This window comes from Ahaetulla prasina, chromosome 2 (assembly GCF_028640845.1).
Source record: "Ahaetulla prasina isolate Xishuangbanna chromosome 2, ASM2864084v1, whole genome shotgun sequence".
NCBI lineage: Eukaryota > Metazoa > Chordata > Lepidosauria > Squamata > Colubridae > Ahaetulla > Ahaetulla prasina.
The window spans coordinates 61,366,095-61,393,288 of NC_080540.1; the positions used below are offsets into that span (position 1 = coordinate 61,366,095).

At 38.3% G+C, this 27,194-nt stretch overlaps 1 protein-coding gene across 1 annotated transcript; it reads right to left on the reverse strand.

The window, feature by feature from the left end:
- Window positions 1–27,194, reverse strand: COPG1 (COPI coat complex subunit gamma 1). The gene is made up of 24 exons (XM_058169734.1): window positions 26,901–27,194; window positions 22,878–22,930; window positions 22,706–22,786; window positions 22,323–22,394; window positions 21,353–21,432; window positions 20,571–20,646; window positions 20,259–20,351; window positions 19,720–19,806; window positions 19,450–19,607; window positions 18,309–18,442; window positions 17,299–17,366; window positions 16,465–16,653; window positions 16,253–16,348; window positions 15,036–15,279; window positions 14,129–14,204; window positions 13,072–13,175; window positions 11,168–11,293; window positions 10,438–10,506; window positions 9,439–9,581; window positions 7,727–7,898; window positions 6,774–6,871; window positions 4,869–5,007; window positions 4,057–4,155; window positions 1–3,124 (listed from the first exon to the last, which is right to left on the reverse strand). The coding sequence occupies exons 1-24, from the start codon at window positions 26,935–26,937 to the stop codon at window positions 2,994–2,996; spliced, it is 2,625 nt and encodes an 874-aa protein (XP_058025717.1). The 5' UTR covers window positions 26,938–27,194; the 3' UTR covers window positions 1–2,993.

Genomic DNA, 27,194 nt, shown 5'->3' on the forward strand with positions numbered 1-27,194 from the left:
TTCTGCAAGATACATGCTTTAATATTTGAGATACATGCTTCAACTTCTAAGATATTTTCTATGCAAACTGAATATACAGTAGGCCTATAATAGTGATATTTGTTATAACATTACTGATTTAATTTTAAAACAGGTGTTTTATTCATATCTTAATTTTTCTCCCAAGAAACAGATGCTTTTTATTTCATAATAAAGTGAGTATCTCAATTTTGGAGCCCAGGAAGATATAGTTTATATTACAGGCAGTCCTTAACTTATAGCTATAGTTGAGCCTGCAATTTCAGTCGTCAGTCGTGATGGTCATTAAATGAGTTAACATTTGACCATGACTGATTTTACCACTTTTTTTTTCAGTGAATGTGGCAATAATTAAGCAAACCATTGTTTGTTATTTTTGTTGGAAATGAAGTAAAAGCCAATTTCTGGGAAAAATATAATAAATCATGGTCATATGATTGTGGGGCACTGCAAATAGCTATAAATGTGGGGCAGTTGCTGAGCATCCAAAATGCAGTCATGTAACTGTGGGAAGGGAGGCAACCATCACAATTCTGAATCCAGGTTGTATGTAACTTTTTCAGGATCTGCCATAACTTCAAATAGTTGCTAAATGAAGGTCATAGGTCAAAGACCACTGTACTACTATTTCTTCACCCATTTGCCTTGGGCTGGCATTAGCAATCTCAGATGTGCTAGGGGTATCAATCTGCTTGCTGGAAGCAAGAAAGACTTAAATAATCTTTTGTTGAAGGTTCTTTTTTCACCTTCAACAAAACAGCTCTTAAGTCTTGTGCTCAGCAGCCAAAACGGAATTATTTGCATACTGCAGGTTGTTAGTAATGTACAGTATTTCTTTCAACATTTGTAATGCTATTTTTTTCTAGTTCACCATTTCTCTTTATATATCTGCATTTAAGTTAAATAGGTTAACAGTATATAACTTTGTCATATTCCTTTCTTAATTTTGAACTAATTAATTGCTCCATATTCCATTTTTACTGTTGCTGATTACTATATAAAGTCTGCAGTACATAAAGGTAGTAGGGACTTTTTTAACACTGCCTTACTGGATACTAGACTACAGCTTGATCTTTTTCAGTTCTCTGACCTCAATTGTTTCTATATCTGCTTACCAATTACAAGCAGTATATTAGCAGCATAATTTTGCAAGATTTTAAACTCGGGTTCCCCAAAGTAGTGAATATTGACTCCATGGGTTGTGGGACTATCCAAATATTGTATTTTCACATAATAAATGTTTAGGGGTTGATGAACAATCTGAAATTTCATGAGAGTCAACAAGCTGAAAAGATTGGAGACTTCTGTTCTAAACAGTTCTGCTGGCATTTCATCAACTCTTGCAGCTTTATGGACAGCAATATTTTTAGGGCCCATTTAACTACGCTTTCCAAAATATTTAGTCTAGCTTTATGTTTATCAGCAATTTGAGAGGTCTTTTTGTATAGTTATCCATAGATGAACAGCATCTCTTCTTTACCTCTATTGATCTCTATCTTCTTTGTAGTAGTGTATTATACGTTCATCCCTGTGTAAAACGGTCTCTCATCCTATACTCTATTTAGATATATTTCTCTGCCTCTTCCTACTTTTCTCTGGAGTTAGACATTGTAGGGCAAATTTGGAATATTGCTCAAGTCATATCTTGTTAATATGATAGATATTATTTTTAAAGTTCAAATTTAAATTTTGCAGGACATCCATGAGTAGATTTTCAGTCAGCCCTGAAAAAAAAACCTCTAGTTTTGTTTGCAGAGTATATAATCCATTCAACATCAAACTTATCCATTCAACAATAAACAAAATATAAGGTTCTTAATTTATATGATTCCATAGTTAGTACAAAATTTATAAAGTCCTTACACTTTGAGGGATATCAGGCTGGAGAAGCTGGATTAAAACTTTGTTGAATGTATATTATTAGTATAATGGATGATCTTATATCACCATCCTAATCTATTTTTGCTAAAACCATGAAGAACTGAAATCTAGTAGTATACACCACATTTTATCACAATTCTGATAATTAGCTATGCAAATTATAAGAATGTTAAACATTGTTTATTCTTTCATTATATGGCACAACATTTATGTATAAAATCTAGTCAAAATAGAACAAAGCACAGTATCAGCCTTTACAAAATCAAAATCAACCACAGAAATAGATGCCCACTCATAGAGCAATTTAGGCTGTTTTACTGAAACAAATGACTTTTAGAAACGTGAAGCAATATGAAAATGAGCAATTCCCTTAAATATCCCCTTTTCTAAATATCAATACAGAAAAATGACATGATTGAAATAAGGGATGCTTCAGCATTTTTTCATTCTGGTTTTCTACTCTAGATTGCCTGCCAGTTTCTTGTGAAATTCATATTCCTGATTCTTTTTCACCCTAGCACTTTTTCAAATCAGGCTGCCCACAAATTATATTAACAATTTGAAAAGGAAGGCAAGTTTGATATAAATCAACCAAATCAACTAGACCTGTGTGTTGTGAATATCTTTTCAATATCATTTGGGCAAGAGATAAAATGTATTTATTTTCATATTCTTGAGAGTAGCGGTGTTGGTGGCATAAAATCCATATTTTTATTTTATATATGTAAGGGTTTAGAAAGTTCATAAAATATAACAATTGCCCCAGTTGTAAAGGGTCTGGCTAATCACATAATGAATCTGACACATGGTGACCAGAACAGGAGCGAGAGCCAACTACTTTAGTGTTATTAGGCACCTTGGTATAAAAGGGATGTTCTTTTGAAGTAGCCTGGCAAACATGAAGAAATAACCAATTCAGGATTTCACAGAAACATTCCTGTGGTTATAAACTTACACACATAGCTTTCATTTCTAATTAGAGAAAGAACTGATGCCAGTGTTCTAATATTTCTCCAATGTCCAGAGCAGTAAAAAGAGACCTCCAATTCTGCCTTCAGCCTTGGGGGTCTGAAACAGGCAGCCTGAAAATGAGCTTAGCCAACAGAACCCATGATGATATCCACGGGAAGTTCTTCTTTACTCCGAGCTGTGACTTGCATTGTCACAATTTCTGTGAGGACAAGGCGAGAACGAACCAAGAGGTCATGACCACCTCGAAATACACCTGTAGTAGATCAAAGAGAGTAATACTTTTATCAGCATGTATGGCTGGAACTATATTACCACTCTTGAAGGAATTAAAGTAAATTACCAAACTAAATGCTCTTTAAAAAAAAGGAGATAATCAACCTCCTGTATTATTATTAAGAATAGAACATTGACGGTGTTTTGGTCAATGGCCAAAACAACTTACAACTGAATTGTGACTTAGATCACTTTGTCATGATTTATCTCTTCAGCTTTTCCTAAGTGGGATTATAGTGAAGAAGGGGGAAACCATCTTGCAGAATTTGGGGCAATTATCAGTTCCACCCAAGGATCCCCTTCACTATTTTCATGAATCAAATAATGGGAACAGGCTCATAGAAATCTTTAGATATCATGTACCGATAGAGATCTCATTCCACTGGGATCTCCAGCACTAGCATATTACTTACAAATATCCACATATATTAGAATAATAAAGCTTGAAGAAAAGTTATGATACTGCTTCCTCATCTGTAGGACTATTATTATGAAATAAATATCTTTCCTAATAGTGAAAGCGTGTGCTAAGTTGATATTATCGAGGTAGACTGGATGACTGTATAGTTCACTGAGAAAAAGGACTGAATTTACATCAAGTTAATATGAAAACTTCTTTTCAGACACTTAGAATGGACTAACAAATCAATTAGAGGAGTCAGTTTGCTTTAAAGGTACCAGGCTAGAAACTGGGAGACTGAGTTCTGGTCGTGACATAGACACAAAGCCAGATGGGTGACTTAGTCACTCTTGCTCAGCCTTGGGAAGAAGCAAATGGCAACCCACTTCTGAAACCTTGCCAAAAAAGCTGCAGGGATTAGTCCAGCAGTCACCAAGTGTTGACACTGATTCAGGCATCCAAAAACAAAAAGATCCCATTAAGATCAGCAGAGAGGACACAGAAAAACTCACCTGCCAGGTACAAAGTATGAGAGTTCTTGTTATCCGGGACTTTATCTGACCGCTCACATGGTTGCATTCCCAGGAATTTCACAATATTGCCCACTGCCTCTGTGGAAATAAAATCATTGCTGACATAACTAGATTATTTGGTATCCTATTCCCAGAGAAAGTAGATGTCCACGTGACTTCACTTGTGGCCAGTTCAATAACTCATACGCTCTAGTCCTGGGAAAGAGTGAAACTTCAGTGAGTGGTCTTGCAGGCTGGGATCTCACCACCTTCAGTTGTATTAATTTGCTGGAATCAGCAAGTATTTTGAACATCAATTTGTATGAACATAAAAATCAGATTCAATTCCCCTCCCCCATCAAAAACAGTCATTTATTTGTTTCAAAGGGTTAGGGGGGAACTTTTCAAGCAGTCTATAATTACTATAAATTTTTAAACAGTCTTATTACTGAGATCTCCATCGTGGTTCCTAGAAGTGCTGGTTCTAAAATAATTACTTTTGACCTACTTTTGTAATTATATTAACAGACAAGGGAATTCTGAACTATCACTGTAGATTTTTTCATCCTGCCACTAGTAAATCTTTTCAGACTGAATGGCAGGTATCAGAATTCAAAGATTTCCATTTAAAATGGAATAGGAATGTTTAGTTAATGTTATCCCAAAATACATTACTTTGTGATCATGCCTGATCTACTTTGAGAAGGCCTCCCAATATTTACAGGAAACCATGTAACAATTCAGTTTACAATATCAACTTTTTAAGGCACAGGAATCAAGAGCTGTGCACTAATGTTTTTTTGTTTACCTACCTTCCAGTGTTTTAACAGTAGACAATGTGAAAGTCTCTTCTTTTTCAAATTCATCACCAACTTCTTCCCAGGCTGCTCCAAAATTTGGCTTCAAAACTCTTTGGATGTGATCTGCTACGGTTACTTCCAGATCTTCTAGCTAATAAAGACATTTGACAGTAAATTATCCTTGATCTTCTCAGTGAGCTTTTTAGAAAACTGACCAGATTTTAAAGCAACAATAATTATTTGAAAACATCTATCCTTTGCTGCAATACTGATAAATTTTAAAGGGCAGTAGAACAGTGCTGTCTGCAGAAGCAACAAGAATCATGTTGAGAAGAGCAGCACTGCAAAGCGAGCCATGCCCATATTCTACAGATATGCCCCAAAAGTACACCTTTGGTTTGGTCATTTTGATGAAAGTAGTAAAAACCTACAGGTTTACAATATGTGGGTTTTACGACCCTGTAATCCCTTCATTTGGGGTAAAGTTGGGGTGACTGGATGGAGATGAATGTTTACTGGCCAGATGCCCTTCCTGATGCCATGTGGTGTTCATAGCAGAAATTTTTTATTTGCACCCTAAGAGAGAAATACCTGTTACTACCTAGGATTGAACTCTCAACCTTCTGAGTGGGAGGCAAATGTCTTCACCACTAGGCCACCATGAAACTCAAGTACATTGCACAAACCTAATAGACTGATCAAGAAAAGGACAATTGTTGCAGTACTGCAGGCTACTTCTGCTGACTGCTGGCTGACTGCAATTTGGCAGTTCGAATCTCAGCAGGCTCAAGGTTGACTCAGCCTTCCATCCTTCCAATGTTGGTAAAAATAAGGACCCAGATTGTTGGGGGCAATATGCTAATTCTGTAAACCGCTTTAAAAATGTAAAGCACTGTGAAGCGCTTTATAAGTCTACGTGCTATTGCTGTTGTACATCCAGGCCTTCCCATCTTCTTTCCAAAATAGGCTAACTGTTAAGTGTTGTTTTTCCATTGACATTTCAGATTGATGAGTTCCTTATCACCATTAAGATTAAACCAATACACTTGACAGGCACTTTGACTCTGGAAAGCTCCAATCAGCTTACATAAAGCTGGATTTTTCTTAAGTCGTCTATCATCATGAGGATGAATTAAGCCATTCATCATGGCTTTGCAAGAACCTGCACAGTCCTGTGCTTCCTTATGCTGGCTGGGAGCAAACCAATACCTGTCTTTCCTATTTAAGAGTTCACAGTGGCAATTCCACTGTACCTAAAACAGACAACAAATCAATAGCCTCCAACACAGGAATAAATCTAGTGATTGTCATTGCTCTACACTCATCTTGTCAGTGACATTTTCTGGAAAACATACAATGACGTATTCTTATCTCAGAGACAAAAAGAGAGAGAGAAAGAAAAACATTAGTTTAATGTGTAGTTTAAGTGACAAGGAATTTCATTTCTAAAATATTCGGCTCAAACTCTTACACAAAGACAATTGGAACAAGCCATATTATTTATGGCTATCTTAGAGCACATGACCCTGAGGGAGACACAAGGACCTTCAAGATTATGTCTGCAAAATCAGATGGCTACTAGCCAAGTCTGTTGAAGGCAGAGCTCCAGCAGGAAGCTCCAGGTCTGACTCAGAGCCATCTGGACATGCTGAGATTTATCCACTTATAAGCTCAGAGTCTTCATTAAGTACATTCTTTGGCCCAGATAAAACCAACTGGTGTATGAGGTGGAACTATTTCCTGGTGTAAATAATGAAATCATTTATCAGATCATGTTATGGGGCTCCATTGATGAAATAAAGTATTTTATCCAGTGGCTCACACTTCACAGGATGGTGACACCGAACTGGGTATCACCTTACTTGATGACAGTGGAAAGAGTCCATATAGCCTGCAGATAGTGAAGTTCTGTCTTACCACATATTCATCCTCATAACCCTCTTCCTCAGTGTCACCAGTGTTTGGATCGCAATCTTTCACAGTGAATTTCATCATGCAGCTGAAAGTGCAAGCCACTACAAAGAGAACAAAGCAGGTGTCACACCACTGTGAACTCTGGAAATAACTGTTCTTCCTCGCTTACCACCTAGGCTAAGGGTGTCAAAGTCAAGGCCCAGGGGCTGGATCCGGCCCATGGGGTACTTAGATCTGGCCCACGGGGCCGGCCTGGAAACAGTGAACAGAGTTTCCACACTGTAGAACACTGTGGAACAGTGTAGGACTGGTCTGCGGTGCTTCTGCCAGTGAAAACAGGCTCCCGAGCTCTGTTTTCAGCTACCACAGCCTCCTGCAACTTTCTGCTAGGGAAAATGGAACTCCGTTTTCACTGGCAGAGGGTTGCAGGAGGCCATGGCAGCCTAAAACAGAGTTCGGGAGCCCGTTTTCACTGGCAGAGCACTTGGGGCGCCACAGGCGCCCCTGACACAAGTGACGTCGAACTGGCCACGCCCACTCTGGCCACACACACCGCTTCCCCCTCCCCCAAGGTTAAACATAACTCTGATGCAACCCTCAATGAAATTGAGTTTGACACCCCTGACCTAGGCCTATTCTATTCCCATTTATTAAAAACAAAAAAAAACCCAGCCCATTGCCCAGCCATCTTTGCTTGTAAAATCATCTGTTTTCTACAGACACATACTGATTGCCATCTCTTTTTTGAGTTTATTGAAAGGTGTGTAAAAAATTGAACAATCTCATTTCGAGTGAGTTTTCTTTTTTAAAAGATTAACCCTTGGTTTTTGAAATGAGTTTTTAAAAATGCAACATTAACTTTGGAGCTCTAGAAATGGATCTAGCTATGGCTACACCTGCCCCTACATATTAAGTAGGGGGCGGGTAAATTAAGGAAAAAGATAAAATATTGTTACCTGCTGTGGGATCCTCTTCAGGCAAAGCAATCAATGTGTAACAAGTACCAGGCTGATTGTAGAGCAAACTTTTGGCAGGTATATAAGCAATGACCTCATATCCCTCCGTTGGCTCCATCTGCACTGTGACATTTTCCAGAACCTGATCATTCAGCGTATTTGTGCAGTCAAACTATCAGAAAAAGTGAAAGCGTATCAGAGCATAAAACAAGATTTCCAGCATTAGGAAACCAAGGGTTAATTTTTTTTAAAAAAAGCCAGCAACGTTTGCCTGCAGTACTGTTCAAGTAGTCCTTAACTTACAACAGTTTACGTAGTGACCGTTCGAAGTTACAAGAGCATTGAAAAAAGTGACTTATGACTGTTTTCCACATCTATGACCATTACAGCATCCCCATAGTCATGTGATCAAAAGTCAGATACTTGGCAACTGACTCATATTTATGACGGTTGCAGTGTCCCGGGGTTATGTGATCACCTTTCACAACCTTCTGACAAGCAAAGTCAATGGGGAAGCCAGATTCACTTAACAACTGTGTCGCTAATTTAGGAATGGCAGGGATTCACTTAATAAATGTGGCAAGAAAGTTCGTTAAATGGGGCAGAACGCACTTAACAAATGTCTCACTCAGCAACATAAATTTTGGGATCAATTGTGGCCGTAAGTCGAGGACTACCTGTATATAGTCTGTGCAACTTCCAAAATGATCTTTTATGGCATTAAATATATTCAGCTGAAAATCCTCAGTTTGCAAGATCTTTCTAGAAGGCAGTTTCCAGGAGAAGATGCATTTCTTCAGTATAACTAACAATTGTAACTATTCACTCTGCGGTATATTCGTTTCTAAGTGAACAAGTGTTCGAGTGAAGATTAATAGTGTTTTCAGAATGATGTCTTCTTGGCCCAGCATGCTTATTATAATCAATATAATTTCAGACTCTCTATATTTATTAGCTGTACTAATGAAGGGCAGATTTCCTTAGGTATATGTGCATTTGAATAATGCTAAAACTTTCAGTCGCTTTAGCAGAAACACTGCAGTGGAAGAAATTCTACTTATTAAAGCCTCCGGGTATCACAAAGCTATAAAAAGAACCTCTGCTTGTCAACTGGTTTAATTCTCTAGTCACAGTTTTAACCTATCAAGCTAAAGGAGATCTTCAGAGACTCTTGAAAGCGTAATGCTAAAGAGGGAATATGATCTGAGAATATTGTATAGTCCCTTTGCTTCAGGACAGTAATGAAGATAGATAGCCTTTGTTTCCATTTTTAATTAACTTTATTCCCTTTTGTTAAAATCTGGGTTTAACAACCCTGGACATGCTGCATTTAGAGGTAAACAGGACCTGAGGAAATAAACCAGAGTTTAAAAATATGATTGGTTTTTCCTAAACCCTACTCTTTCCTTGGATAATTCAAGTAACCACATTTAGATGAAAACAAAACAGATTTATTTTCAATCTTTCTTTTAGAGTTACATTGGAGAATTACTGTGAGTCTCAGTTTTATTCCCATAACAATAGCTGGTTGTGCAATGTTACAATCAGACAATACAAAAGAATACAAAAGTGCAACAAAATGCACAAAGTGTAGCTAAAGAAATAATTAATTTATTAATATTGTATCAAAAGCTATTTAGTATGATGTATGTACCTATATTCCAGCATATCAGTGAGAATAACTGTGCAAATGCTTTTTCAACACCACCTACCTGGAACACCATGTGATTGGAGAACGTGTGCTTTGTACAATAGATCACATATTCTGTTTCTAATTCTGTAAGTGCCTCTGGCTCAGGAGAGGACTTGAACAGTGGGCCAAGACCCTGGAACTCTGGAATAGCAGCCAATTGCTCTAAAAGAGAGCAAAAAAAAACAAAACATCCACAGGTTTCTGTTTAATGTCATGACTATATTTCTATAGAGATCAGTGTAAAAGGAGAAAGTTTTCAGATTACATCTGGTAGGTTCAATGTAGAAAGACTTTTCCCTATGAATAAACAGTATCTTTTTTTTAAAAAAAAATACAGGATTCCCAGGAAAGAATATTGAGGAATTGTCTCCAAATACGAGCTGGTTTTTCTAAGTTAATTCTTTCTGTGCGAATGTCATTACTGCGTTATATACTCTTGAGGTAGTACTTTGTGTTACTCTGAATATAGTTATTAAAAATTGAAGGTCTAGATTTGACTCTGATTCAAACTAAGAAAACAATTAGAAAGCAATTGGAGCAGTTATTAAAAAAACTTTTAAGATCTAAAAGGACTTTGTTGACTGGGATTTTTTTGTTTGGGGTTATATGGATTTTCTTGTTTGAGATATTCTTGATTGATGGACAGCTCCCTTTTTCAGAAGTGGTTTACTCTTGCCTTCTTTCTAAGGTGAGAGAGAGAATGACTGTCCCAGAGTCACTCAGTTGGCTTCATTCTTAAGGCAGGACCAGAATTCAAAATTTCTCAATTTCTAGTCTGGTGTCTTAATCAAACTAGTTCTATTGTTGGAAATTAGTAATATGGGGAACCCCCCCCCCACTATGGACTGAAATCTATTTTAAATATAGACATTCTTAACCAAAAGTATAGGTGGAAAATTCTCATTTTTAGAAACTTTTGTAAAGGAAGTAAGATTCCAGAAATCAAAAAAGTTGAATATAGAACAAAACAACATCTTGCATTATACTTCGTTTTATACAACCACCCATGGAAACAAACCTTGGAATATATCTTGTCGGGTTGTTGCTATTTTCTCTAACTGCTTCACTGCAGAGGTGGGAGTGTTTTCTGTGGAAGGGCAAGAAAAACACAACAGTAGTATAAAAATGGAGAAAACAGGACTGAAAGGTATGCTGTGGTAATTCAAAAGGGATGCAAATCCTCCCGCAACAAAAGAGATTGTTTTTGCAGGCCACTGAGGGGGAAAAAAGGGCAGGTGGCAAGAGGAATGGGAGATAATTGGAACTGGCAGCAGGTCTGTAACAATAATAATGCAAAAGGTTAATGGTAAAATATAAATTCTTGGTTGGCAATGGAAGGGGAAATGAAGTACTCTCAGATGTCCACTAAAATGAAAGACAAAAAGTTCATAACATCACAGATGTTACTGCCAAAGTTTCTCAAATCAAACCCAAAACATTTTGATAAGGATTACAAAGTTGGATTCTATGCTAGACCAGGAAAATGGCTTTCCTTTCTAAGATAAGAGCTGTGGTGGCGCAGTGGTTAGAATGCAGTACTGCCGGCTAACTCACTGCTCACTTCAGGAGTTTGATTCTGAGCGGCTCAAGGTTGACTCAGCCTTCCATCCTTCCGAGGTTGGTAAAATAAAGACCCAGATTGTTGGGGGCAATATCCTGACTCTGTAAAACTGCTTAGAGAGGGCTGTAAAGGGGGCACTGTGAAGCAGTATAGAAGTCTAAGTGTTATTGCTATTGCTTTCTCTTACCTGCTCTTTGTTCAATGATGGGGGCAGTTGCCAAGGGAACGGACTTGAGGTCAAAGGGTTTTTCAGAGGGGTCCAGAGTATATTGATGCAGAGCCCTTTCCAGGCCAGGGATAGATACTGTCAATCCTGGAAAAGAGAAGTGTTGAGCCTTTGCAAAATGCAAGAAACTAGGCAGGTCTTTGCCAACTTCTAAATCAGAGCACAGGCAACTCTCTTCTTCTATAATTCCATATGGTTCCTTCTAATGAAAGAGGTTAGGTTTTTACAAGTTGAAATGCTTCCTTCCCCCCGCCCATCCCGCTTCATTTCTTGTGTCTATTTCCAAATGTAGTGACATCTATTTGTTTAGCCTAATGAATCTGTGTGTCTCAAGCATATCCTCAAAAGATTACTTCTGGAAACCTCTAATCCCTAGAGGAGAAGCAACATCTGGTATACATCTGTTTCCATTTAAGGTTCAAACACAGGGGACAAGGAGTCTCTGCCATGCATCAAAGCATTATCTGCTCAGACAGCAAATGTTACTACCAAAGAGGAGCAGAGCTGGAAATTAGGGTGCCCGCCCCCTTTGCTCTTCATGCTGTGTTAGCCATGTCTGTTCACCCACAGGCATTCAAAAAGAACCATCAACATCATCAATCAAAGGAAGACTTCCAGCCAGCAGGCATTTGAATTCTGAAGGTTGCCCTAAACCAAAACGTATCAGCTACTAAGAGATAAACGGGAATAGAAAATCATGCATTCACTCTGCCCTTGCTTCTTTTCCAACCCTCAAGAAGAAATTGATGGCTGTGTCTTAAACATGTAAATAAAGAATTGAGGTCATTCAATGGTGGGGAGGAGCCGCATAGGTTATGAAGTGCCCTGCTCAATAACCCTCTTAGCAGACAGATCAGCAAAGACATTAGAGATGAGAATGATGGTCATACAAATGAATGTTTATCTCAGCCAACTCAAGCAAAACAACTGTATAATGGAGAAGGAATGGTGGAAAATAAGAGGAACAGACACTGCCCCAGTGAGGTTTTGCGGACTCCCCAAAATACACAAAATAGGAGTCCCACTCAGACCTATTGTAGCGCTACAACCTTACATATAACTTGGCTAAATGGCTGTCACAATACTTGAGCTTCCTGACCCAACCCTCAAACAGAACGGAGATGGGCATAAAGAATTGACTTGAAGGAGAAACATTCTCGCCTTTGGCCTTTTCCCTGCTAGTGAATAATAGTATCGTCTACTGTCTTTCAGACATCACTGGAGCTGGAGGGAGATGAAAAGACTGGGTTTGTTCCCTTGGGTGGTTGGAACTGTTAGTCCATCAAAATCCTTGATTAATCAATCAGAGTTGTTTGGAGTTGGTTGGCCTGGAAATTTAATTAAATAACCAAATCAACAGAGGTGATTTAAGGCTTGCCCTCATCACTGACACAATGATGTTGGGATGACGAGAAGATACTATTACTTACTAGTGGCGGATATGGCCTAATACAAAGGTATTAGGCTATGAAAAGTATTCAAGGCAATAAATAAAAATATAGTTATGAGTAAAAAATTTTGCATCATTCCAGGGTTTGGATAGAGGAAAAGACTCCATTGTATACTTTTCTTTCTAGTCTGAATGTAGGCAATTTATAACTTTATGAAGTCTGAGCAAACTATATCAGATTGCATTTAGTTCTTAAGCAATTTAAAATTTCTGTTTTCAAATAGGCTTAAAGTTTTACAGCCTCCACCATGCCGAAATATCCCCATTTACAAATTTTTACACTGAGATCAATGTTGTAAACTTGAGGGCGTTTAACAATTTTCAGCATTTACTTGTTTTATCATATATGAAGGCCCATCAATATCAGTGGCTTAATTTTTTTTTAAAAAAGCAATGAATAATGAACTTAAAATACCATTCAGAATGTAGCCAGCGTTGAGGGCCTTTTGCTTCTGCTCCAATACACTTAAGTAGAAAGTAGCCCTGTCTCTGACTTCATTGTCATCATCCATCACACACCTGAAGTTTTTTAAAAAAGAGAAGGTTCTGCTCAATTGGAGGAATATATATTTCATTAGACCCCCATCTAGAACATTAAATCAGTGTAACCAATCAGGAAACATAACATGACACATTACAACAACAGGATAAAAATGCGTGCAAATAATGTTGTTTTCTTTCATAAAAGTGGGACAAGATACCTGCAATGGAAAGAAGCTAAGGGCTTGCAAGCCCCAGCTGATTCCTACCCTCTAGACCTGGCCTGATCTCCCTTTGGTGGTTGAGTGACTGTGGAGGCACTGTGCTGCCGTAACTTTGAAACCAGGTCATAATAGCATATGGGGAGTCTATGGTAACTTTGAACAGTCGCTAAGTGACTGATTATAAGTCAAGGACGTATAGACTTGCATTAACATTTTTTAGAAATTATGATCAGGTCCCAATTACTGGCCATGTAAGACAATTGGAAAATGGCTCAAAAATATGCTCAATATGCCCCAGTGATATGGAATCTAATCATCTTAGAGCATGGATGTTAAACTCAAGGCCAGGCGCCAGATCCGGCCCACGGGTTGCTTAGATCTGGCCCATGGGGCTGCCCTAGAAACAGCAAAGAACCGGCCCGTGGTGTCTCTGCCAGCAAAAACGGGCTCCGGAGCTTCATTTTTGGCTGTGATGGCCTCCTGCAATCCTCTGCTAGTAAAAATGGAGTTCAAGAGGGCTGCGTGCTCTTGGGCCACCACAGGCGCTCCTGACACGAGTGACGTCGAGCTGGCCACGCCCCCCCCGCCCCCCCAAGGTCAAACACAACCCTGATGCGGCCCACAATGAAATCGAGTTTGACACCCCTGTCTTAGAGTCTTATTGTCGCTTCAGAACAGACCCAATTTTCACTAACGATACATTTTTACGTGGCATCTTTACGTTTTCCAAACTTGCCATGTGGCCAAGCTGCTATACCCAAAGCTCACCTTTTCAGTAACACTAGGATGCTTGGTAGCATTTCCTCATTCTGAGCCCCAAATTTAGCCAGAGCACTCACTGCACCTGCAAACAAGTGAAAAAAGGTAGGAGTGATTAATTGGAAAAGACAAGGAAGATATTTATATCATTATTTGTACACATATGTATCGTTATATACAAATAGCTAAATATCATTTTTAAGCTACATGTATATAATGTTACTGCAGCCAAATATGTTTAGGAAAACATTATTAAAACAGTTCCAAGGTTAAATGGATTTGAGTACTTATCTAAAGCTAACAGGTGGAATTCTTTGAAGTATTTGAATATGTCCTAGTATCTGATCACCATTTAGCTCAATTAGCAATTCCCCCAACCCATTCAACTATTTTCTACATGTGGATGAAATTCAGAAGAAATTAAGTAAAATGTGTTTATTTCAAAATGTTATCTATAATCTGGTGATAAAAAGAGTTCAATTGCTACAACAAATCCAAAGGAGAAAAGCTGTGCCTCAATTTGCTTTGCAAGCAGATGGTCTAATACAGGGGTCTGCAAACTTGGCTCTTTTAAGACTTGTGGACTTCAACTCCCAGAGTTCCTCAGCTAGCTTTGCTTTGCTGGCTGAGGAACTCTGGGAGTTGAAGTCCACAAGTCTTAAAAGAGCCAAGTTTGCAGACCCCTGCATTAGACCATCTGCTTGCAAAGCAAATTTTGCAGACGAAGTGTGCAGGCCCTTGGTCTAATGTCCAGTTTTAGGATCTCCCAAGCATGACTGTAAAAAAATCCTTGCTTGGGCACACCAGAAAGCTGCCACCTGTTAGAAATGATGATGGTGATGGTGAAAACAGGTAGACCAATAACCTACTTAATTTTCCAACATTCTTACAGCATGTGTTTTTCTAGTGCACGTACCTGCCCTAACTTCTTCATGTTCCAAGACAACTCTGTTGTAAATGAAACGAATATATTTTGAAGGATTGTTGGTCTTTGGTCCTTCCTGGCCCAGCAAGTGGAGAATTCGGGTGGCCAGGACAGTAAATTCACAATCCTCAATGAACTCGCATAGGTGGGAGAGGCCGGTTTCCTTGCTTTCAGCATTTTCTTCTATGATACTGATGATACATTCAACAATGGCTCGTTTGTAATCAAAGCCACCCTAAGTAGTAAGGAGATTGGATCAGAATGACAGATTAGGCTTTCCTTCCTCACATGCTAGCTCATTATTTTATAAAGAAGACACGTCTAGGCAAGCTCAGACTAAAATCAGTATGAAGTCATGTTTTTTCCTATGACTTGATCTTACGGTAAAAGGGTATTGTAAGAATTACATAGAAGGCATCTGATCAAACTACCCAAGATATTGTGGATCAATTTGTATTTCTGTCCTTCGAGGGAATTTACGTTTCTATCCTACTTTTCTAGAAAGATCTCCACTATGTGAACTCTTTTGTCTGCAAATGAATGGTGAAAAGTAAAAAAAATCTAACTATGCTGTGTAGTTCCAGAAAACTGGCCTGTTAGCACACACAATTAAAAGTTCCTACCAAATATTGGCTGCTAATTTTTAACTCAGGTTTAATCATTGTATTTTCCTTTGAACAATCTTTGTCCATTTCTTACTCCACTCTGCTTCATGTCTTTGTAAATAGGCATTGATTTATTCTTTTTCTACAGCCTGGGAAACTGGCCTTCAGCGCCGAGAAATATGCTTATCCATTTCTTAGGAAATGAAATGAAATTTCTGGAAATGGGGCTAACATTTCTGCTATAGGCACAATCCCATCTGCCTAAATATTTGTGTGTTTGGGCTGAGATCATCAATTATTACTTATCAGATGATCACCAGCAGCCTATCAGCCTGTGAAATATATAGTGGTGCAGAGTTGGTCTAGCCACCTATCTGACTGTACAGTATTGGAGGTGCAGATATCTTGATTTGTCAAAGTCACTAAGAACATTGACTGAAGGAGAGTGGGTCCTGTTTTCGCTATAACCTTTTGAAATTGAAAACTGCTCTGTTACAAGTTCTCTTTAAATTTCAAAGCAAGTAAATAAGGAAGGACAGCTCTTGTTTTTTTGCACAGCAAAGAGTCAAGAATAAAGACAATATCTCAAGCAGCCAAGCTTACCTCCTCACGTAGCATTGTGAAGAGGAAACTCATAAGGACTGCATGCTTGCGTGGATATTTTTGACAGAGGGCACTGATAGCCTGAACCACCACAACCTAGATGAAATCAGGGAATGAAACGAGAACCATGAACAACTAGAATTGTCCCCATCAGCCATTCCATCCCACAACATGGAACACGGTGAAGGACTAACACAAAAAAATTTCCATGCCTTGAACTCATCCGAGATTTCAGACATGAATGAGGAGATCTGCTTCATGAGACGGTCAATGCTACTCTCACTGCCAGTTTTCAGAAGAGTTGTGATGGCCAAAGTAGCAATGCTGCGATTGGAGTCGGTCACGAGATTCTCCAAGTCAAGGTTACAGGCAGTCACTGCAGACGGGTGCTTCATGGCAACCTAATAAAGGGAAAAGGAAGCAGAATTCACCACATGCAAATCAGGTGACCTTGACAGCATTGATATACAATTAAATGTACATAAATTAAATGTGTATCTGGAGAGAATGAGCCAGATGCATCTATTATGCCTGGAATGTGCCTAGCCATGTGCTCCTCATTCTCCCACCCCTTTGCTTGCTTTGGTTTATTCAGCCTTCATTCTTTCAATCCTATTCTTTTTATACCACAAATTCCACTAATCCAGCGTCTTCTTTTTAGTAAAATTACAGTTTACTCATCAAGATCTTCAATCGAAGTTTGATCCTAAGATATGAAACAATCTACATCTCTCTCTCTGTCTCTCTCTCTCTTTTAAATGCAGGAGCTATTCTGCCTTTATTTAGAAGAATCAGATTTGCTAAGTATCAAAAAAGATAGCAAAGTATAAGAAAACTAAGCTTCCCTCATGAAGAGAATTTCATAGGTAAAACAAAGCAAGGATTGATCTCCTGATCTACCTACACTGCCACAAGGATAGAAACTGGGCCTCACATGAGGAACTTAGAATACCCATCAGCCACAGTAGAGATGCTTGGGTCTGCAGAAAGCAACCACCAACAGCTATGCTCTAGATTTCAGGTTTGATTTCTTTGATCCATCTTACCTTGTTGAGGGTTCGGACGGCTGCATACCGAAGAGCTGCTTTGGGTGAACTACAGAACAACTGCAACACTAGGAAAGGTAACATTTATGAAAGGATGAGTCAGATCCATTATTTGCAGCTTCATTACATAAGATACCAGGGAAATGGGGAAATTATGCAGAAAAGACCAATTTATATCATTCAAAATTTACCTTTTACTTTAATAATTTATAAACTATCCACTGGGGATTACAAGTAGTATCTGCTTTAGTTCCTTGTTTGTTTCCCTCATTAAGCTTCTTTCCTCTTTCGAAAAACTGATTTTTTTTAAACTGTATTACAAGATCAGGCCCTTTCACTGAGACCATTAGACAGAGATAAGTATACTGCACACACAAACATATACGTACACATGCATATATATACATACATACATATATATGTAGGTCTTGTCATATTCCGGTCTTTTCCCATGTAAGGTTACAGTATCTTGGCGACGTTTCGATGAGGTCTCACTCATCATCTTCAGGCTGGTGCTTTCAGCTTCGTGCTTGTGCGAGCTTTGCTTTGCTTTGCTCGCACAAGCACGAAGTCGAAAGCACCAGCCTGAAGATGATGAGTGAGACCTCATCAAAACGTCGCCAAGATACTCTCAACTTTACACGGGAAAAGACCTGAATATGCCAAGACCTACATACCTATACCCGTGAAAACCTACGAAAACAAATACATACACACACACACACACACACATACATATATACACACACACACTTCCATAGAGCAACAATGAGTTGCTCTATGAGTTTCACTATATTGATACTACTCTGCAATACAGTCCAACATCTAAACATGAAGCAACATGGCTGAAAGTGTTAGTAACTTTACAGAAACACAGCAACAAAGTTCATTTTGCAGCCAGTAAAACTTCATTTAGAATTAATAAACCAAGCCAACACACGTCAAGTAACTCAACAAACCTTAAACATGAAATCATTAAAAAATCTGTATAGTCTGTATGTCACAATTACCAGACACAGCAGGTGCTAGTTCCTTAGCTGTGCATTCAGGGAGGTTAACAATGGCTGATGCTGCTTCATAGACCACCATTTCATGCTTGTTCCGTAAGCAGTTTTCAATGAAATCAAAGAGTGGACTATCCCGGCTAGGACAAGAAACAAAAAACACACACAAAAAAAGAAATATTAAATTCAAACATCCATTATCATCCACTTCATTTAAACACCAATGACTGCTTCTTTTTTCTGTGATCAACGTTCAGTTTATATATATTGGATTAAAATTGCTGATCGGATAGTACAAACACCAGCATTCTTTAAATTTAAACAGACAATTGCAGATTATAAAATATTACTAAATCGTCAATAATTCATCCTGCTCAATCTTGTCTTGTGAGAACAACAAGTTTAAGAAAATTAACAGATTGCTAATATCTCTGTTGATATGTCTATAATACTTTATAGACATATAACAGAGACAGCGGAATTCCAATTGTCGCTTTACTGGAGGCCAAAAAATACAATATGGTACAGAATAAGTGTTTGAACATGTATTAGTGGGATGTGGTTTGGATATGTGTTGGTGAGGACACGTGGTGGTTGGTGAGGACATGTATTGGACTAGAACTCATGATCTCCTAGTTTCTTGCCTGGTGCCTTTAATCACTTACACTGGGCTGGGAAGTGGCTCAACAGGCTAATGCAGCCTGTTATTAACACACAGCTGCCTGCAATTACAATTACTGCAGGCTTGAGTCCCACCAGGCCCAAGTTGACTCAGCCTTCCATCCTTTATAAGGTAGGTAAAATGAGGACCCAGATTGTGAGGGGCAATAAGTTGACTTTGTATATAATATACAAATGGATGAGACTATTGCCTTACACAATGTAAGCCGCCCTGAGTCTTCGGAGAAGGGCGGGATATAAATTCAAATAATAAAAAAAAAAACTGGCTCTATAGACCAGGGGGTAAAACTAGCAACCCACGGGCTGCATGGGTCATATGCAGGCCATATCGACCCCAGCTCCGTGAAGGAAAAAACCATCATGAAACGTCATATGACGGCAACATGATGCTGTGAGTTTGACACCCATGGTATAGACCTACATACATACATCCTATTTTGAAGACAGAAAGATGTCCTTTTCTTACCCTCCAGCTTCTTCTTCAAGCAATTTACTGGCGACTCGAATCATCATGCAATAGGCAAAAGGTGACTTCAACCCATGACGCATGAACTTGTTTAGCATCTTGTTGACAGCCAAGCGATCATTCTTACGAATGTGATACAGCAAGCCAAGAGCATGATACTGGAACAAGGTAGCAAAGGAAGATAATCCATTAATGTCATTCCTATATGTGTACACATAAATTCATCAGACTGCAACGTTATATATTCCAGATCAGCTTTAAAACTCTTACTTGGACCATGATATTGTCACTAGATGCTGCCTCCTGAGCTTCATTCACCCAACGTTTTACTATATCAAAACTCGTCTTTAGAAGATGCTGTAAAGGAAGAAAGCCAGAGAACATATCAAGAAGTTGCTTCAAATGTCAAACAGAAACATTGCAATTGGCCCAGAATGGCTCCAAAAAAGATTAGACATTTTGTGGCCCAGGAGTTGCATTACATCATCATTTTTCTATTCTCTCTTTCGCTCTCATTCGTGATCTAAAATAGTGACAGTTTGTGCCTTTAAAATAATTTATCAAAAACAAACACACAGCCACATCCTTGCTTTTTCCAAACAGACAAATTGCTCCATCAATTAAGAATGACAATGCGCCATTCTACTACTCACAGAATTGAGAAAGAACTATTCATCTGTCAATTCTTTCTATGCCTGGGCCAGGTGAGGTTTTCCATCATAATTTTCACTTTTTAAAAAAGTGTCCTGTTGGACAATGAGCACTCAAAATATCTCGCCAATTCATAAATTCTGCAAGCACGTACGTACCAAAGATGACACCAAGGCGGAGCTGGACACACTGGGAACCTTGTCGACGATTGCCTGCTTCATGTAGCGCTCAATAGATTGGAGCATGGTGGTCTGCAGGGAAGACAGAGCAATAGAGGCTGGTGTGAAAGGACTTAGAAGAACATCTGCCGAGACTTTCAAGAATAGACAAAGATCATAGTGAAGAAGCAAACAATGCAGGAGAAAGACAGGGAAAACCCATGAAGAACAAAACAAAGGAAGATGCAGGTAATAATGGGAAGGTTTAAAAAATGACAAGGATTGCAAAAGATGCAAAAGTGTCATACGTACATCTGTAATTTGGCAGAGTGCTCGCACAGCCGGGCCTCTATAGTTGTCATCCTTTCCTGTCATATCTTTTGTTAAGCTAGACAAAAATGGAATAGATGTTAGTATTATGTATTTATTATATCAGGTGTTAGATTGATATAATAAATACATAATGCCCAGGTGGTTCCCTGGGCATCTCAATTGGAACATAATGTCTTTCAATACATAGATGTTGTGTATATCACATAGACATACACAATGCAAATTATCAATGTAGTATTTCAATGTATAAACACTGAGAGAGTGAGATCAGATTCACCCATTGCACTAAATCATTAACCCTGCTTTATAGATCCCAATAGATGGGCATGCAGCACATGCTAAAACAAGTGTAACAACCCACACATGTATGTAACACACATACACACTCAGAGTTATTGTTGACTAACATTGGTAAGCATCCCTTTAATATTTTGAATGTGGTTAGTGTATTACTAACCTTACTTCCTTATAATTATTATTAATTATAAATCATATAATTAAAAAGCAAAAACATTTGGGAAGAGACGAGAGAGAAGGAGGGCAACAGATATCAAAATGTAACTTGCTGGTTTGGATTACTCAAACCAATTAAGTGGTGAGGGTTTTTTATATAAGCATTTCAATAGCATTTTAAAGCGATCATTTATTTTTACTTGTTAATGACTCCAGTTTCATTATCTCTTTTTAGTACTGCTGCTCCTTCCCCACAGCTTATATGATTGAAATGTTATACAGTTCGATTGATTCAAGAAGGAAATTACCTGCTTGTTACTATAATGACATCTTCTGAAATGCTAGACATCTCTTTGATGGTCAGGTAACACATTCTGCGGAGAGTTGGCTAACACAGAGAACAAACCACAGACTTAGAATGTACAAATATTGACGGGACATATAAAGTGGCCAATATTGCAGGAAAAGATGAGGTCCCTATATATCTTGCATCTGGATGACACAAATCAAAACTGAGAAGCCAATATAGGATATAAATAAATAGGAAATATTTTGTCGAGAGACACATGGTACGTGCAAATGGAGCCTGGCATCAAGCCATCGTGACAGCGAGATGCCAAAGCTGTCATCCCAACAGTGACATCAATCCCTAGCGAGCTCAGCAAACTACCAAAGCCATCCTTTCAGAGGCCAAGCAGAACTCTGACTAGACTAGAGGCAGCCAGCTACCAAAGCCAGAGGGGGCAACATCAGTCCCTTTTGAAGGAATTGTAACTAAGATCATCCACGGGAGAAGGAAAGGGGATGGGTTCTCTCCAAAGGAAAACTGGGATTCAATAGCATAAAATGTTCAAATTGGAAAATAAAGTATGTATAAAAACATAGGTTCAAGGATATCTGAAAACTAAAAACAGATCTAAAAACATAGGCTTATGGAAAGAAGTATAAGAACAATAGGCATACAGCAATAAAGAAAAACTATTGTTAATAGGTATAAATTAACTGTGAGATAAGAGTAAAGCATCACCTATAAAAAGTACAGACACTGTAGATGTACTAGAATAAGTTTCAAATATACTTTTTTGAAGTTAGTTTTCCAAGAAAGTGCTTAATTAGTATTTAAGTAATAACCTGATCATACTTGGGCTCAAAAGCTTATCCTGTACATGTGTGTCATCTTATCCCCAGAAAGACCCATGACAATGGAGCTTCCAAACAGAGGCCCTACATCCTCTTTCCAGCCTAAGTAAATGCCAAAATGCACAATGAAAGACTTACATCATTGGACTGGAACAGTTTGGTCATTGCAAAGAACGATTCGGTGGCTTCCATCACACCAAGATGCTCTCCCTAGAATGGAAGGAAAACCTCACATTGGTTAGTATTTGTGTCAGTAGGTGGAAGACTTAGCCAAGAGAAGCTCATGACTAGAGTTAACCCAACTGAGAGGCAAAGTTAGTGAAAGCCGATGATCCCACCACAATGAGTCACCTTTCATGTTGCGTCAGACCATGCAGAAGCTCTTTGATGCAACTGCTAGCTCCTTTATTATTGAAAAAATAACTGAAGGAATTCTAGCAATTTAGCTTTAACGTTGGCAAGCAGAGCAGGATTGTTTAATCAGTATAATAAAGCCCTTGTAAATAAAATCTTCCTTTTACCTGGTTTATGAGATACAAAATCTTTGTGAGGATATGAGCGCATTTCCGAGGATTTATAGGTGTCTCGTTGAATACACGGGCCTAGGACAGAGAAATGTAGACATAGGAATTTTGGGACATATTCAGGGGCTTTTGCCTTAGAAGAAAAGAGAGGTATTATTTGGGAACTTACTTCTTGCAGCACAGCACTTTTTTCCAAGTGTTGAAATGGATTGGAACCTCCCCCTGCAATGTAAGATAGTCAATTTAATTAACGATCAAGGTTTTCACATGGGCAAAAGTTCCACTGGGAAAGTCTAGGTTCATTTGCCCCTTAATAAAAATTAACATTCCTGAAAGAAACTTAATAACAAAAGCTGGAGTGATTAAAAGAGGAAGAAATGCAGTCATTTCTAAGCAATTATTAACTTTTGAAGTGCAAATGGAACTAAAATGTCACAAAATATTAGCTTAACCTTGCAATTAACTGGGACAAATTGCAATTAAAGGACAAGTACCATTCTGTATGTCTCAACTCCACATGCAATGCAAAAATACATAAGAAAGGAACAATGCAACTCGCAAACATAAAAATTTTTTATTATTAAAAGGATATTCAATGCTACAGTGAGAAATTAAAAGCTAGTGAGACGCATTCTTTACTACTATATAAGAAGCATACAGCTTCCAGTCAGCTGCAGCTGCTGCTTTAATTGGTCACTTCTTTAGCATCTTGATACACCGCTCATGTTTCTCGATATGGGGGTTATAAGACAAGGATTCTGAGAATGGAGTATAAGCATTTGAGGATGGAAAACTAGGGAAAGGAAAAAGAATAAGATACAGAGAAGTTTTATATGACAGGGACAAGGTTGGTTTTAAAAAAGCCATAAAATTGTACTGGAATGGAACCAAGAGTTATCTAGCACAGCACTGCATTCTGGAATCCTGGAGATCTGAAAAGAAGCCATCAACACAATGATACCGTCCTGGGGATACCACATAACTTTGAATGGTCATTAAATGAATGGTTGTAAGTCAAGGATTACCTGTATGCTCCCTCTAAGATCAGGGGCTACATGTTCTTAAATAATATAACCCAGGGTAATCCTTGACTTACAATCATTCATTTCAATAGTTACAGTTACAGTATCAGTTACAATAGCACCGAAAAAAGTGACTTAGAACTGTTTCTCACACTTATGATCTTGTAGCCTCTCCGTGGTCATATGATTAAATTAGGATGCTTAGTAACTGGCATGTATTTATGATGCTTGCAGTGTCCCGGATTCATGAGATCACCTTTTGTGACATTCTGACAAGTAAAGTCAATGGGGGATACCAGATTCACTTGACAACTGTATTATTACAACAACTTCAGCAATTCACAAAATTCACGGAACAACTGTGCTGCTTACTAACAGAAATTCTGGCCTCAATTGTGTTCATAAATTGAGAATTATCTATGCAATATAGCAATTATAAACAGCAGCTATTAACATTCTTCTCCATGTTCATTCTTTTAAAATTGGCCAAACAGACGCACATCACGTTCACGATAAACAAATTATCAGATTTAACAACAGTCTTTTTATTATTGTGATATTCCTTCCATTCATTATGACTTAAATTTTAATTATCATGAAAAATTAACACTTCTGTTATATTCCCTGACTTTCCTTCTACCCCAACAGCTGAAGATCCTCAAACATTTTAACCTTTAGGTACTGTTCTATCATCTTAACCAGGCAGGCAGCCATCTCTGTGCCTATTCAAGTTATATCATTTTTTGATCTGATGAGCAGATTATGGTAATTTCATCTTCAGCGTGATTTTGATCTCCACTCTGATGTTTGTATCTTTCTTCAAAGTTATATGATAAAGTCAATTATTGCATGGAACTATTCATGACACCTTCTTCCTAGCCAATAATTAAATGCTCAGTCCCCAACTTCAATCCTTTTTATTATTATGGTTATGATTGATTGTACAGTCAGCCTGTTGTTTAGCCTGGATTTGGCATTTTATCCACTTATTGAGTGCCTGGGATAGACAATGTTGTTGTTTGATGGTGTTAAAAGTATTGTCACAGGATGTAAATTATTGTGAGTAAAACTGCTTTTTATAACTGATTGATGGTGATTTTGTCAATGCCAATGGTGTTCAAATAGTCTCCAGATGTTTTGGGATTGCACCCAGGGCACCTATTTGTATAGGTACTATCTTAGCTTTCCTTTGCCACAGTTTTTCTACTTCTATTTTTATGTCTTTTTTAAAAAAAAAAATTCTTCAGTTTTTTCTCTTCTATTCTGCTGTCTCCAGGTAAAGTCGTGTCCATTATCCAGACTCTTTTGTCTTTCTTTTTGACAATTGTTAAGATTGGAAAGTTATGTAGCAGGTCCTTGTCTGCTTAAATTCTGAAGACTTTAGCTTTTTCATTTTCTATTACTATGTCTATTTTGTAGTCCAACTAGTTTTTGCTTGCAGGCAAATGGTATTTCTTGCAGATATTCCAATGCACCATTGTTGCTACTTTTTAATCAGTCTGAACAATCTTCAATTATCACATCACACCTTTTTAAAAATATGATTCAAGGCAGCAATCATATCTAATAGTCTTATACACTATTTCCCACACAATAACAATCCTGTGAACTGGGTTGAGCTGAGAGTAACCACCCAGCAACTTCTAATCTGTTTCAGGGGGGGAAATGTATTTATATTTTAAATTTATATGTCACCCACATCACTCTGAAAAGTGACTCTGGCAAGCTTACAGTAAGCTTTTGTTTTTAATAGCAATTTAGGAAATAAAAAGTAGATTAAATATTCCTATATTTCTGTAGAAAATTCATTCTTTTATAGGGTTACCGATAAAGTGAAAGATTGCTCTATTATAATAAGATCTAATTGTCAGTGTTATAATGTCATTTTCTCTTTGATTAAAGAAATCATACTATGCTGTATTTAGCACAATCAAGAGACCCTACAGGTAGTCCTTGACTTACGACCACAATTGAGCCCAATATTATAAAGTGAGAATTTGTTAAGTGAGTTTTGCCCCATTTTACTACAATTCTTGCCATAGTTATTAAGTGAATCCCAGCAGCTGATATCTTAGTAACCTGGTTGTTAAGTTCCCCATTGATTTTGCTTGTCAGAAGGTTGCAAAAAGAGATCACATGACCCCCGGACACTGCAACTGTCATAAATATGAACCAGTTGCCAAGCATCTGAATTTTGATCACATGACCATGGGATGCCACAATAGTTGTAACTGTGAAGAACGGTCATAAGTCACTTTTCTCAGTGCCACTGTAACTGTGAACAGTCACTAAATGAGCTGTTGTAAGTCGAGGACTACCTGTAGTTCTTTCTCTTAACAAGAATTGGACAGAGTAGATACATTCTTATTAGTTGCAATTAATAATTTGCACCACACACCTCTGATGCAGTAGCATTTCATTCATTCATTCATACTGCACGAATCAAGAAGAGGGCCGTGAAAATATTTGCAGATCCCTCGCATCCTGGACATAAACTGTTTCAACTCCTACCCTCAAAACGACGCTATAGAGCACTGCACACCAGAACAACTAGACACAAGAACAGTTTTTCCCCGAAGGCCATCACTCTGCTAAACAAATAATTCCATCAACACTGTCAAACTATTTACTGAATCTGCACTACTATTAATCTTCTCATAGTTCCCATCACCAATCTCTTTCCATTTATGACTGTATGACTATAACTTGTTGCTGGCAATCCTTATGATTTATATTGATTTATTGACCATCATTTGTGTTGTAAATGTTGTACCTTGATGAACGTATCTTTTCTTTTATGTACACTGAGAGCATATGCACCAAGACAAATTCCTTGTGTGTCCAATCACACTTGGCCAATAAAAAATTCGATTCTATTCTATTCTATAAAATAGGTGGGTTGTATTTTTCTCCCTTCCTCGTCTAGGGCACTTTACTCATTCCCCCGATATGTTGGATTGCAGCTCCTGTAATTTCAGCCCCTAGAGATCCTGCAAACATCCTGACGATTGCTAGTTTAGCTGGAAGCCAAGGGGAGTTATAGAAAAGTCCGAAACCTTTTTTTGCTACTATCCGGATTTTTGCAGCCCGGATGGGGTAGCTCTTTGCAAGCTGGGAATAGCGAGGAGGGAGTAGCCACGCATCAAATCTGGAGGTCTATACAGACTCACCTGACTCCTCATCCTTCTTGTCAAATTTCTTTAGCATCCTGTCCGTGGGGGTGCAGAACCGGGCACAGAAGACGGAGCGGGAAAAGATCCCAGATTAACCTCACCCTAGCCCAGGGGAAAGGGAAGGGAAGAAGGAAGACACTGTGACAGACAGAACAGAAATTATGGGAAACGACAGCGCTAAGTAGACAGTCCGCATCTGCGTGGAAATCTCTACTTCCTGCACAGGCGGCACTTCCTGCCAGCAAGACAAAGTTGAGACAGCTCAGCATCTCAGTGACGCGCAGGCGCACT